The 14,601-nt window shown below is 54.0% G+C and overlaps 1 protein-coding gene across 1 annotated transcript in view; it reads left to right on the top strand.

Moving 5' to 3' along the window:
• The window catches only part of RBM19 (RNA binding motif protein 19), a 368,604-nt gene extending 355,435 nt beyond the window's left edge, over positions 1-13,169 (top strand). The window contains exons 25-26 of the mRNA XM_050749675.1: positions 11,877-11,989; positions 12,577-13,169. Of these exons, the coding sequence (XP_050605632.1) occupies positions 11,877-11,974 (98 nt within the window). The 3' untranslated portion in view covers positions 11,975-11,989; positions 12,577-13,169. The remainder of the gene's footprint in view (positions 1-11,876; positions 11,990-12,576) is intronic.
• The last annotated feature ends 1,432 nt before the right edge of the window (positions 13,170-14,601 follow it).

The following is a 14,601-nucleotide window of genomic DNA, read 5'->3' as shown; positions in this document are numbered from 1 at the left end:
CTTATAAAGATCAAGTCGGGGGAAAAGGAAAGAAAGAGGATGAGAGAGCTTTGTCATGGACCTACCATGTGCAGAGAGTGATACCGGGTGCTTTTACATAACTCAGTCTCATTTCAGGCTCACAGCTGCCTGAAGAACAGTGTTGCTCCCATTTTACTGTAGCACAAACCAAGACCCAGAGCAGCCTAGTGCCTGGCCTGAAGGCACACAGGTCTGGACACTGCAGAACTGTAGTTAATGTCTATACCTGCGTGTTCTATCACACCCTGTATCCTCAGCACCTCCTAAATCCCAAATTGCCCTCTCTTTATTGGATCTGGACAGTTGCAAACCACAGCCTATAATCTGTTTTTATAAATAAAGTTTTATTGCAACACAGCCATGCCCATTTGTTCATATATTGTCTAGGGCTATTTTCTTCCACTGCAAGGACAAAGTTGAGTGGTTGTGACAGAGACCCCACGGCCCACCAAGCCTAAAGTATTTACTTTTTGGCTCTTCACAGAAAGGGCTTGCAGCCCCTAGGCCTTGTGAAGTGGCTGCCCTTATTTTATCCAAAAGCCAGGGGTGGCTAGTTCCTCCCACGGTGAGTCCCCCCTTTCTCAGAGTATATAACTCTAGAGGCATCATAGCTGCACCCCCAGTGCCCTGGGCTTAGATCTCCAGCTTCCCCGGATGGGAGGCCCCCATTCATTCATTCATTCAACAGTTCTTCACTGATGACCGTATTATCAAGCTGTGCTCTCGGCACTGAGGGCAAAGCAGTGTACAAAAGAGAAAGTCCTCCCCCGTGGAGCTCATACTTGAGTGAGAGAGACAGATGATTGCCCCCTCCCCTGCCCCACCAAAAAAAATAAGTAGCAACAAAGTTCTGATGATACCAAGTCCTGGAGTGGAAATTAGAAAGGGTAACATATGGTTGGATGCAGTGGCTCACACCTGTAATCCCAGTGCTTTGAGAGGCCAAGGCAGGAGGATCACTTGAGCCTAGGAGTTTGAGACCAGCCTGAGCCACATAACGAGACCCCGTCTCTTAAAAAAGAAAAAATTAAAAAATTAGCCAGGCATGGTGGCTCACAGCTGTAGTCCCAGCTACTCGGGAGGCTGAGGTGGGAGGATCACTTGAGCCCAGGAGTTCAGGGCTGCAGCACGCCATGATTGTGCCCCTACACTCCAGCCTGGGCAACAAAGCAAGACTCTGTCTCTTTAAAAAAAGAAAAGAAAACAAAAGAAAAATAGCATAATGAGCTCTTCAGGGCCAGAGAGGGAAAGGAGAGATTCCAAATATGGTGGTTGGAAAGTCTTTCTGCCGAGTCAGCATTTCTGTGTGATATGAAGGGAACAACCAGCCAAAGATCTGGGGGGAACCATCCCAGGTAGCAGAAGCCACAAGTGCCAAGGTCCTAGGGCAGAGTGCGTTCAAAACAGGCAGAGAAGCCAGCAGGGGTTCCTCCCGGGGCCTTGTGTGGCCTGCCAGGAAGCCCAGCTTATATTCAAGGTACAGTGGGAAGCTCCTAGAAGATTTGAGAAGAGTCTCAGGACCTGATTCACACTGTCAGACCTCATCCCCTGCATTGTAGAGGGGCAAGAATGGAGGGCAGAGGTCCCATCCAGGCCAGCAAGGGCCCTGGAGCAGAGGCTGTGGAGGTGGGGAAGCAGGTGGATTGAGCATTTTTGGTAAAGGTAGAGCCAGCCAGACTTGCTTCTGGAAGGCAGGAGAAAAATCAAAACTGGTGCATAGTTTTTACTCCAAGCCACTCACAGGATGATGGTGCTGCGTGGTGAGCGGAGGCCTAGGAAGCCGGGAAGAACAGGTGGCTGGGCGGGGGTGTTCTGAACGTGTTGGATTTGAGACACCTATTAGGACTCCCCTCGATGTCAGGCAGATAGATCTATGAGTTGGGAGCTCAGGGGCGAAGTCTGGGCTGAGATATAAATTTGGAAGTCATCAGCAGACAGATGATATTTAAAGCCTGCAAGAGTTCATCCCCCTCCCCACTCCCATAACTTAATCATCATTCACAGGACCATACATTTTCAAAAGACTGGAGACGAGAGAGCCCGTTATCCCCACGTCAACCTTTGTGAATAGGCCGCCTTGATCTTGCCCATGAAAACATAATCATCGGGCTTTCAAACTCACAGTCAGGAAAGTTCAAGCAAGGATGTGAAGTCACAGAATTTATTATTCAGAATATCCCTTGGTCGTGGTTCCTTCCATCCACCTGGAGACAGAGGTTTTCTATAAGCTTCCCATTTTCATTCCTTCACCTGGGTCCTTCTTGTTTTCTCCTGAAGACTTGGCTGTGGCAGCCCTTCCTCTGGAGGTGTTAAAGGCCTAAGCAGGAGGCGGGCAAAGAGAGAGACTGTCCCGGATTGCCACAGCAGGTCCTGACAGGAAAGGCTGAGACTGGGTGGGGCATGGGGATATGCAGCTGTTTTATCCCTGACCTCTTTGATCACTTCTCAGCCAAAAGTGGTGCCTCACGCCTGTAATCCCAGCATTTTGGTAGGCCAAGATGGGTGGATCACTTGACCCCAGGAGTTCGAGACCAGCCTGGCCAACACAGTGAAGCCCTGTCTCCACTAGAAATACAAAAATTAGCCACGCATGGTGGTGCGAGCCTGTAATCCCAGCTACTCAGGAGGCTGAGGCAGCAGAATTGCTCGAACCTGGGAGACGAAGTTGCAGTGAGCCGAGATCACGCCACTGCACTCCAGCGTGGGCAACAGCATGAGACTTAGTCTCAAAAAAACAAAAAAAAAGGAAAGAAAAGAAAAAAGAAATGATCACTTTTTGTGTTCACGGTAGTGTGTCTTAATCTATCTCCAGCTCCTGGTCACGTTGGGAAGTGGTTCCAGGAGAGGTTGAGGTTGCCCGGGAAACCCACTCTTTCTCACACCCCTGGTTCCCACAGCTGCTGGAGGCCGAATCCAGAGGAGGAAAATCAAGGAGAGGGAATTCTTTTGGTCAAGGCAGTTCCCAAGTGTGCACCCAAGTGGTGCACATGGCTGGCCGTGCAGGGAGCCATGATCGGAGAGCAAAATGCTTCTCCCTGCAGCGGTGCGGGGAGGCTGGGGGGCCTGGAGGTCAGCTGGAGCAGGTAGGGCCCAGTCAACCCCTCCTACTTCCTTCCACTCCCCACGCCCGAGCCTCGCTGGGCAGTGTTTTGGAAATAATTCCAAGTGCTTCGGCAATATCCCGCACACTCTCCTCCCCTTCCCCCGGGAGCGGCTGTCCGTGCGGGGAAGGTACTTGCTCCCAATCCAGCTAAATTGTTATTGACTTGTGTTCTCTGCGTTCCGCAAACATTTCACTCAGCCGTCGCCAGCAAGGCCAGGAATCCCTGCTAGGGCTAACGGGGAAGCCAGCTGTGCCGGGCCATTTCTCGTGCTCTTCCTCATCGATCACGGAATTAAACTGACAGAAGGAGAATTTCAGAGCGACTTGGGAGGGGCAGGGGCTGGGCCGGGATTGGCCGAGGGTTTGGGCGCTTGGGGACCAGAGTGCTAGAAACAGGGACAGGAGGAGGGTGGGTTTCCCTCCAGGGTTGTAGCTGGTGGTAGGGAGCGGCCAGTTTTATTTCTGAACTGTAGGCTGGCCCAGCCCGGAGAAACCCAAGGAAAACAGACAAGGTTTTTATTACTGCTTCATGACCACAAGTGAAACTAGTGGGGTTTAGTAGACAGAGAGGAGAGAGAGAAAAGAGCAGAGACCACAATCGCAAGTTGTCGGATGAAATTAGATCTCTATTTTGCCTACCGGATACGAAAACAATGGTTTTGAATGAATCATCACTATTTTTGTATTGGAAGATTTAACCTGAAAATCAAGATTCTGACCTCTTTTGAAAAATCAGATTTGGCCAGCCTGGTTCCACATTCCTACAGGGCACCAGGCCCAAGGAATGGCTGCGCATTTATACGAAGGCTGGGCTTCCCCTTGCCCACAATGCGTAGTCCTCCCTGTAATCTCCCCCTACCCCCTGGACTGTTTGATGTCATCATATTCCTATCTGGACCCTCGAGCCTTTGCATTTACACAGCCTGGTGCAGACACCACTACACCTTGGCCCCATGAGATGTTACCAGCTGCTCCCTTTCAGCCTGTGCCCTCCAACCCAGGGCCTATGCCAAAAGAGAAGAGATCAGTAGCTGATGTGGACCAAATCCTAAGACTTGGGAGATTCCTCCAGACCCAAGGCAGAGAAGTAGGGGACACCTTCCCACCTTTCCTGGTTCTTTTTCCCTTTTCCCGGTGTCACCTTCACCGGGACACTCCCCTTGCTTCCCAGCCCGCACAGGTCTCCCAGCATCTGTAACTAACACAAACATGTGGGACCAAGTCTAGAAGCTCCCAGGCATAGCCCACGCCTACAGCCCTAGCTCAGGATAAATCCACGGGAATCCGGGCTGCAGCGCCTTCGCCGGCCCCTGTGTATGGGGTTGTGCGTGGCCAGTTGTGGAATTCTGCACACACACAAGACACCCAGAGCACAGAGCGAAGTTACTCCACCCACCAGCCCAGTCTCCAGCCGCTCAGGGAGCCCAAGTCCTCAGCACCAAGATTAATAACAGCGGTCATCATAGCAGTCATAATATCCCATGCCCACCCCAGGCCATTTGCATCGGAACCTCTGGAGGTAGGATCCAGGCATCAGTGGTTTCCTAGCTGATTCTATCAGACAGCTGGATTGAGAACCAATGGCCTTTGAAAAGAAAATTGCTGCTACACGGCCCAGTTCTGTTCATGCCTTTCCTGTTGAGACCCCCCCTGCCTAGGGAGGCTGGGCTATTGTCCCCAGCCGGCAGGGCAGGCTTTGCTGTGCTGTGCCAGCAAGGCTAGAGCCAGCCCCGTCTGAGCTCAAGGTCCTGCTTGGAGAATGTGGCCACTTGACTCTTCAAAGCCCTAGTGTGGCTGCTTCCTCATCTGAAAAGTGGGACAATGATGTTACCCAGCTGGTGGAATTTCTGTAGGAAAGTCCAGAGCCAGCAGGCCTCTGAGGAGTGGTCCCTGCGGCTCGCCCCTCAGCCTTATCTTGGGCAGCTGGATTTCCCCTTTGCTGGGCACTGCCTGTCCTCTGGGGTGGCCTCACAGGACCCTTTGATCATTAGCTTTCATGTTTGCCTGGCACCTCAACATGCCAGGCCCTGGGCTAAGTGCTCTCATGCTTTATCTCATCAGATCCCCTGTGGTGGGTGCTACTACTGTGTCCTGTCTACAGAAGAGTAAGTTTGGTGACTCAGAGAAGGCTGGGACCACTAAGTGGCAGCACTCAGGTCCCACCTCGTCTTGTCTGCCCGGAGCCCTAGTGTGGCCCCGTGGCTGGTGGTTTAGTTTATCCTGTGGAGTTTTTTTCACTGCCGTATCCCTAGCATCATTCCTGGCACATAGAATGTGTTCGGTCATGCTTGCTAAGAGTGACTGAAGGCAGGAACCCTTAGGGTTCCCATGAGGTAAGCAGAACAGGCACCATCCCCGTTTAACAGGTGGGAGCACTGAGTGACGTAAGGAGCTTAGCAGCTCCTGGGAGTCCCGCAGTGGCAGAGGCCAGTCTGCAGCCCAGGGTCCTGCCCACCCGCTCTGTGCAAGGACTCTCTCACGTCACACCTAGTTCTTAGAAGGACTCACTGTGTTTTAAAAAGCTACAACTGGCTAGATGTGGTGGCTTACGCCTATAATCCCAGCACTTTAGGAGGCCAGGGCGGGTGGATCGCTTGAGCTCATGAGTTCAAGACCAGCCTGGCCAGCATGGTGAAATCTCGATTCTACTAAAAATATAAAAATTAGTTGGGCGTGGTGGTGCACGCCTGTAATCCCAGCTATTCGGGAGGCTGAGCACAAGAATCACTCGAACCTGGAAAGCAGAGGTTGCAGTGAGCCGAGATCACGCCACTGCACTCACCTGGGCAACAGAGTGAGATTCTGTCTATTTAAAAAAAAAAAAAAAAAAAGGCACAACCCTAAAACAGCTTCCTGTATCACTAAAGGGCCATTGGCTTGGTGTTAGGGGCCAGGCCAATCTCCTGAAGAGTACCTTTTATTCTGTGCGTATCTAATGTGTGCCTGCTGCACAGAGAGCCCTGAGGTGCAGACCCATCTGGGTATGAGAGCTCTGCCCATGGGGGCTGCAAGATCTGAAGCCAGGGAGGACGGGTAGAGACCCAGGCACAGGCACCAGCAGCTGAGGGTGGGGATCTGGCTCAGGCAGCCTCCCAAGCCAGGCCAGCCCCCTGCGGTACCCATACCGTGACATCCTCATACTCCCCAAGGGTGGGAGCTACAGGTGGCTGGTGTCCCCCAGCAGCCCGGGACTGCACACCAGTGAGTCTGAAGATTGTGGTGCCTCATTCTGGCCTCCACCTGCCCCATCCTCCTTCCTCCCCTTGCCCTCCTGTGCCCCCGGCCCATGCCCTTCACCCCGGCCTCTTGGAGTCAGTTCTGTCTCCGATTTAGCGGAGTTTGTCAAAGCCTTGCTTATCCTCTGTCTCGGGAAGTAGCAACTTGGGAGCCTCCAGGAACAGGTCGAAAAGCTCCCGTAAGTGAGGCCTCCGGTCTCCAGGGGCAGCTAGTACACAGCCTCGTCAGTTACCTGTAGGCAGGGAGGGGACAGGTCTGCCACGCTCACAGGTTAGCCATAACAGGTTCAAGAGAAACTAGAGGTGCAGATTGTCATGTAGCATCTCCATGTTTTTGAACATTAGTCACTGATTTCTTTATTCATGGCAAATCATGTCAGCAAATCCAGATGCTCTAATGTGGGCCCACAGTGGGAGGCCCTGCTGCATCCCATTGGTCACATTTTTTTTTTTTTTTTTTTTGAGACAAGAGTCCAGAGCTGCTATTGCCATCCTCATGTTATAGAGGAGGGGAGTGGCCCACCCTCATGCTCTCAGTAACAGATTCTGTCAATAGCAGTAAGAATGACCAACCTGTATTGACATTCTTGCCGTTTGCTCGGCACTATTGTGAAGGCCTTACATACATATATTCATTCTTTTAATACCCTTACACACCCTAGGCGTGTGAATGTCATCACCATTCAGTAACTGCAGAAACTGAGAGGAGCCCAGAGAGGTGAAGCAACTTACCCAAGGTTGCCCAGCCAGGAGCAGCAGGGTTTCATCCTGGCAGCTCACCCGCCCAGCAACCCGCATCTAGCACCCTCCATCCTGCACCTCAGGCCTCTCCACTCAGAATCCAGCCCTGGGCTTCCTGGCCCAGCGCTTTTCCCCTCCCCAAGCTGTTCATGCCTGCCTCTTCCCAGGGTTCCTCTCAGAACTCCCTTCTCCTCTTATCAGCCACGCTCTTCTCCCCCGGCTTGCCTTTCCTCAACGTCTGCTTCTGGAACAAAACCCCAAGAAGCGCTTTCTCTTGTCCTCCCGACACACCCCCGCCCCCCGCCCGCGCCTTTCTCCCTGCCTGCGCCTTTCTCCCTGCCTGCCTGGGCCTCCCATGCAGGGCCGACAGCGCCAGCCAGGGAAGGGAGAGACACAGGCTGGCATTCTGTCAAGGAATTAATTGAAAAATAAAATCATTAGGTGGGAACTCCAGAAATGCAAAAATGGTAGTCGGAGGTTGGGGGGGAGGGGGGCAGGACTGGGGGGTTGTCGGGGGACGGCTGAGCTTTTTGTCAAGTTAATTTCTCGGGTATTGATGTTTGGTGACATTCACTTGTTGTTTATCTTCGGGTGCAGCTGTAATACTGAAAGAAAATGCACAGCTTGTTTCGTTTATTTATTTTACACCTTTCTCCGGTTCTGCATTATGTTTGTTTGGTGAAAACCCACTGAGGCTTTTGATGTCGGGGAAGTGGGATTTCAGCAGCTGTTCCCTGCAAACAGGGTGCTCCTCAAGGAAGCAGGGCCGGCGGGAGGTGCGGGGTGTCATTTGGTGGGAACTCAGGGCCTGACACGTCCTCCAGGGGGGCAGTTGGGGGCCCAGCCTGAACCCTGGCAGATATGCCTGGCCCAGGAGCACAGTAATGGCTCCTGAGTAGTGGGCCCCTGGGCATCCCAGGCCCCACCTGTGAACCTGATCATCTTTATAGCCGCCTGCTGAGATGTCCCCTATTTCTGTCCCCACTGTATAGTCAGGAAGCCAAGGCCCAGAGAGCTGAAGTGACTGTCCCACGGTCACTTGGCTGGTCAGTGGCTGAGCTAGAACCTCAGATCATGTGACTCCCATAGCCATGGAATTGCCTGTCACCATTGTGCCTTCCACGTCCCTGGCCCCACAGTGAGTCAGCAGATGCCCCTGTTTCCAGTGTGCAAACCGAGAAGGCAGGGCTCACACTTCCGCTGGCCTTGATGAACCAAATCATCTCATTCCTTTACCTGCCGACTGTGTACTGCTCATGTATCATAAGCCAGCCTCCGTGTGAGAGCCCCCGCCCTGTGAGCTCGCACTGCCCCAGTGGCCAGGAGAGACACGAAATCAACACCTTTCCTATCCATAATAGTAACACAGGTGTTGGTCTCTGCACCATCGACTGAGCCCTAACCAGGAGCCAGGCATTGCCCTTTTTACTCATTTCAGCCCCACCACAACCCCTAGTATTCCCATTTTACAGGTTAGAAATTTGAGGCACAACTATCTGGTTCTTTCTCCATCTCCCCCTGCCAGACCAGAAAGCCTTAAGTGGGGCCAAACCAGGCTTGTTCCCCACCATGCCTGACCCAGAGCAGGTGCTGCAGGTGTCTCTGTCGTGTGAGGGAATGAGAGCATGAATGAAGGCTCTGAACAACTGTTCTTGGCCTCATCTCTGCTGCCGTTTGTCCTTCAGCAACCTACACTCCTTGACCCTCAAGTTTCCCTATCATTCACTCCCTCAGTCTCTCAGCACACTTTTATTGAGCATCTACTATGTGCCAGGCACAGTTCTGGGCATTGAGAATGGAACAGTGGATAAAACAGATAGAAACCCCTGCCCTCCTAGGGCTGACGTTCCAGCCAGGAAGGCAGATAGTAAAGTGGAAATATGACACACAGTGAGACTGGGAGACATGCTGTGGGGGAAGTGGACAGGAAAGGGATTAGGAAGTGTACGTCAGGGCACTCTGGAGGACTTGGGATTTTCAATAAGGAGGGAAGCTTCACTGAAAAGGTAAGGCCCCTGAGTGGCTCCGTGGAGGAAGAGCATTCCAGACCAAGGGAACAGCAGGTGCAAGGCCCTGAGATGGGAGTGCTGGAGCCAGGAGCCAGGAAGGGGCCCGAGTGCCTGAGCAGAGTGGGAGGGAAGCAGAGAGGGGGCGCAGCCTGCTCAGTGGCCCTGGCAGCCAACGTAACAGCTTTAGCTTTTCCCCAGGTGAGATGGTGCCCCTGGAGGCTTGAGCAAAGGAGCGGCATGCTGTGATGGAGGATTTAACAAGCTCCCTCTGGCTGCCATTCAAGACCGGACTCCTAGGAGGGAGGGCAGAGGAAGCCAGAGGCAATGGTGGTGCGGCCCAGGGGTGCAGGAGCACGGGGAAGAAGCGCCCCAAGTCCGGTGTATCTTAAAGGTTGAGCCGACACAATGGATGGGGCGAGAACTCACCCCTCGCCTGTCCCTCCAAGTTGTCAGGATGTGGGAAAGAAGAAAAAATCCCATGCCGCCACTGCTGGCCATCCCTTAGACCCCAGGCCAGGCCTGTCCCAGGAAGGCAGGGACCCCCGCCCCAGGAGTGAGCTGCCACCCCAACCCATGTTAGCAGATGGGAGGGGCGCCAGCGATTGCCTGCAGGCCCTGTTTTGTTACGTTTCTATTTTCCAGCTCCTATTACCTGCCCACAAATTCAATTTCCAGAGGCCATTGTACACCTCCAGGACTGGCGATTATAAGGAAACCAAGAGAGTCTAGGAAGGCGTGAGGAAGGAGAGGAAGCCGGCATCTGAACCCCAGGCCACCAGTCCCCACCACCCCAGCCCACCCTGTCCCCCTCTCCCTTTTCATGATTAACAATGATGGGTACAGCTGCCAGACCTTGAGGCTCCCAGGTGGCAGGCAGGTGGGCGCCTCCCGCACCTTCCGCACCCTCGCCATGGGGCAGGCTCTGCCGTCTCTCTCACCCTTGCTCTGTCTGCTCATTCCCTTTTCTGGGATATTTCACAAGCACTCGCTGGGTGCCAGGCAGCGTACTAAGGCTAGGGACACAGCAATGAGTGAGACAACATCCCACACAAAGAAAGGCCTGCGGCAGTGTGGATAATAAAAAGTGTCAGGGGGTGGGGTGGCATTGGAGCTCAGGGGTAGAGGGAGAGGGAGATCTGGGTGCTGCCAGTGCAAAGGTCTTGAGCAGGGGGAGGTGGGCCAGCTCCAGTGACGCCTCCAGAGGAGCTTGGGGCTTTCTTAGGGAGTGGTACATCTGACACACATGGTTTAGAGGGATCCCTTGGTGGGAGGGGGATCTCTAGTGAGGGGCTGAGAGGTACTTGGATTGGGATACAGCCATGGAGATGAGGAGAAATGAGGTCAATGTTTGAATTGATTTGGGAGGGATGAGATTGAAGAAACAGTTTCAGAGGTAAAATCACTCGCCCAGGAACACACAAAGGGAAACCAAGTCTTCATCTCCTGGCCAAGCACTGTGCTGGCCCTGGGGAGGTCTCGGTAGAAAAGGCTAGGCGGAGAGATAGAGGTAAAGGGCCTCAGCGTGATTTATTCAGGGAGGTGTTTGAGCCATGGAAAGGGAGGAAATTTGGACAGCCTCTTTACACTGCCTCTGTACAAATCAAGCCTTATCTGCGAGCGAGGCTGCCCATTGACTAGCGGTTAGACTAGCAGAGGGACTGGCAGAGGAAGCCAGCCTGGATCCCAGCCTCACTTTTTTCCTGGAGGGCCAAGGGACCCCACACATCCTCTCCTGCCACCATTGATCCCCTTGGAGTTCTCTGCCCAGCACCCGAGACTTCCATGAAAAGCAGAAAGACTGTGGGTTTAGGTGTGACTGGGGTTCGAATCCTGGCTCCACCGTTTCCTAGCTGGGTGACCTCAGGCCTGCCTGTCCGTGCCTCACTTCCGCCACCTGCGTACCACCTGCCTGTGGGGTTGCTGACAGAAATGGAGCAGTGGCTCATGATGGTACCTAATTAGGAGGTGCTTGTGGGACTGAGCCCACAGTGCCCCTTCCTACCTCCATGCTTTTCTTCATGACCCTGAATTCCCTCTCCTCACAGAAAACTCCTCTGCATTCTTCAAAGCCCAAGTCAAATAGTCCTCCTCTTCAAAGCCACCTCTAATTGTCATTCCTTCCATGCCTTCTCTGGAATCCTTGAGCTTTGCATCTGTTCTATTCACCCACCACTTACTGAGCACCTGCTCTATGCCAGCCATGTACTACACCATTAGCCTGGCCTCCAGGAAAACAGAAACAGCTTCTATTTGTCTCCCCAGCCGTGGCCCACTGCTTGGCTCAGCCTCTCTGAAGGGTTTCAGCTTCCTCCAAACCAAGCTCTGACCTGCTGTGAGGAAGTAGCACAGGAGACCCCCCCTCCCTCTTTTTTCTCGAGGGAATCCTTTCCCCTGTGGGTGGAAGATGGGGAGGGGATGGCCAGGGAAGCAGGAGAGTTTCTGAGAGTGCGAGGGAGGCAGCCCCGTCATGGCGATGCTGAGACTAACCCTAGTGTTTCTCTCTCCTGCTCATTCCCCCTTTGATTCTCTCCCCTACTCCTTGTCTTTCTTCATTGCCCCATCCTCTCTCCCCCACCTCTGTATCTTCTCTCCCTCCACTCCCCCCCCACTTCCCTCTCTCGCATTTTCTCACTGCTTTTCTGTCTCCCTGCACCCTTGTTCTGCTCATCTCTCCCCTCTCCCTCCTTCCTCTGTCATTTCTCTCTTCCTGCCTCCCAACCCTCTCGGCTGTTCTTTTCTCCTCTCTTGCCATCTGGGCTCCCACAGAGCCCCCGAAGAAAAAGCGGTCTGTGGTGTTGGACGAGATCCTGGAGCAGCTGGAAGGCAGTGACAGCGACAGCGAGGAGCAGACCCTTCAGCTGTGAGCTGGCGCTGAGAGGGTGCGTGGCTCTGGGGCCCTGGGGACCCGGACAGCCGCTCCAGCTTCTGCACTCCCCACCGTGTGGGCTGGGGCGTGGGGCGGGGAGCGGCAGGGAGCCCCGCCCTGCACTGGTCTAAGGTCGGAGGAGACAGGGGATGAGGAAGGCCTCAGGCCACTGCCCAACAGCCCAGGCATCCTGGGTTTCACCAGTGACACGTTCTAGCAGACACGGACTGCGCACCTGCTCTGTGGCAGACACGGAAGAGCGCAAGGGAGCAGGGAGTGTGGGAGTGCAAGGGAGGAGCCACGTTAGGAAGAGAGACTTGGGGACAGCTGCACAGGGAGCCAGGAGCCCTGCTCCCCCTGTCCCCACCCCAGGAGAGTGTGGGGACAAGGGCAGGCTCTCTGGCATCAGGCTGCCTGGACATGAAACCCCGTCTCCAAGCTCAAGCTGGGAGACCCTGGCCCAGTTTCCTTATCTCCCAGGGCCCAGCATTGCCCTTGCTAGCTAGTTCTTACCTCCTAAGGTTTTAGAGAGAAATAAACGCAATAATGCACGAAGAGCGCCGAGCATGATGCTGAGCCCTGTTCTTACTCTCCCTCCAGGGCTGCTGAGCTAGAATTCCCACCTATGGCTTTCCAAGGGACTGTTCACAGCTTGGGACTTGGTCTCTGTCCTGCCCCATCCTCATCACTTGGGACCACGAGCCCTGGTTCAGTCACCCAGGGAAGCCTCCCAGCAGCTCATGAAGCATCGAGCTCCAAGCCCAGATGCCAGGCTCCCTGGCTGAGCCGAATGATGTCACTCATGGCGGATGCGTTCTGCTCATGGGCCCAGAGCCCTGTGAAATGCATCAAGGTCCTCTCCGCTGGCCAACAGCATCCTCAGGCTTCTGTCAGGTGCCCGTGTTCACATTTTCTCCAGCCTGAGACGCAGCTTCCTGCCTGGAAGGGTCTGTGCCAGCACCAGCCAGAGGGCAAGACGGAGAGGGCAGAGCAAGAACTGCACGGAATCTGACTGCGGTCTGAATCCAGGCATTGCCATTCCCTGAAGTGTGACCTCAGACTAATGACGTCCTGCCTGAGCCTCCGTTTTTCTCTCTAGGAAATGGGGGTGATAATTGTGCCTACCTCAGATAGACAGTGCCAGAGTTAAGTGAGTCAAGCCAAGTAAAGCCCAGAGAAGATTCTCATCAGCACTTTTGTTGCGTCTTCATTTAGAATCACTGGGTGGGGCTCCAAGTGAGAGTGTGGGAATCTTCAGACTCTGTGCATAAAGCATGGTCTGTGCGTTTTGGTGGGGATGAGGTTCCGGTCTTCATCCAGTTTTCAGAGTGGGCCAGAGCCCAGTCAAGGCCACACACAGCTGGCAGCCTGCAAGACCAAGCGTATGCCTCGTGTCTTCTAGGGCAGGCACCCCCTTAGCCATCCAAGCTCATCCCTGAGAATTCATGGTAACAGAAGAGACAGAATGGCTCATTCCCCAGCCCTTTGCTTTTTTTTTTTTTTTTAGAGACGGGGTACAGTGGCATGATCATAGCTCACTGCAGCCTTAAGTGGTCCTCCCACCTTAGCCTCCCAAAGTGCTGGGATTACAGGTGTGAGCCATCACACCCAGCCACATTCTCCAGCTTTTATAGTGGGGTGGCTCGTAGAGTCACATTGACCACAGCCTTCTGGATGTGGGGGCTGAATGGTGAGGTCTCTGTTAAACCACACCCAGGCCAACCCTCAGGTGACCAGGCTCCCAAGTTGCTGTGAATCATGTGGAATTATAGGGCTGGAGAACCTACCCCATGCCTTCCCACTGCTCAGATCCGTGAGCTGGATCATGTCCTGTTCGACAGCACCTGGCTTCTTCTGGCTGAACCGTCTTGTCTGTACAATTTGTACTCACATTTCCACAACACCAGAGCCAGCGAGTATGGCCGGCTGGTCACCAAAAATCAGGTCTAGACCCACAGGCCTGGAGCAGAGGCAGGCGTCTTGGGGCACTGACTTAACTGGCCCAGAGGATGCTTCTAGAACCTCCCCCCAGAGCAGGATTCAGCATCGTCCAGGGCTTGGTGTGGGATGAACAAACATGGGTTCCATAACAGTCCACCACTCTCCAGCCTCGTGAGCCTGGGCAAGTGACTTAACCTGCTGAGTCCTCAGTCTCCTCATCTTTAAAATGGGGTGATCCAAGTAGCATCTCCGTCACAAAAGCGTCCTCATGCCCAGACAGCTGCAGGCCCCTGCCGGAGCTCACACAGTGGAATGATGGGAATCAGGGCTGTCCGACCCTTCCTGCGTCACTGCCTTCCCTGTGGCCAAAAGAAAAAGCTGGTGAGCTGGGGGAGGTTCAGGAACTGCAGGAGAATGAAAAGTGGCAAGAGGAGGAGAGCTTCCAGCCTTTCTCCAGGCCTGGCCCGGAATTGGCAGTGCAGAGTGAGGCAACCTGGAGACCATATACTGAGGCTGGCCTCTGCGCCCCTGCCCCAGACACTCGCTGTTTGGAAGGGGCAGATCTGTAAGCACACAGGAGTAGTGGAGTCCACTCCCACAGAGATCTCGGGGTGCCCTTTCTTGCCGCGCCCACCAGACTGCACCCTCATCTCCTCTCCTCCGGCTCAGCTGTCCTCGTGCAGC

This window comes from Macaca thibetana, chromosome 11, assembly GCF_024542745.1.
Source record: "Macaca thibetana thibetana isolate TM-01 chromosome 11, ASM2454274v1, whole genome shotgun sequence".
NCBI classification, from domain to species: Eukaryota; Metazoa; Chordata; class Mammalia; order Primates; family Cercopithecidae; genus Macaca; species Macaca thibetana.
Note: the sequence above shows the minus strand (reverse complement) of the source record. Positions and strands in the feature narration are given on the sequence as shown.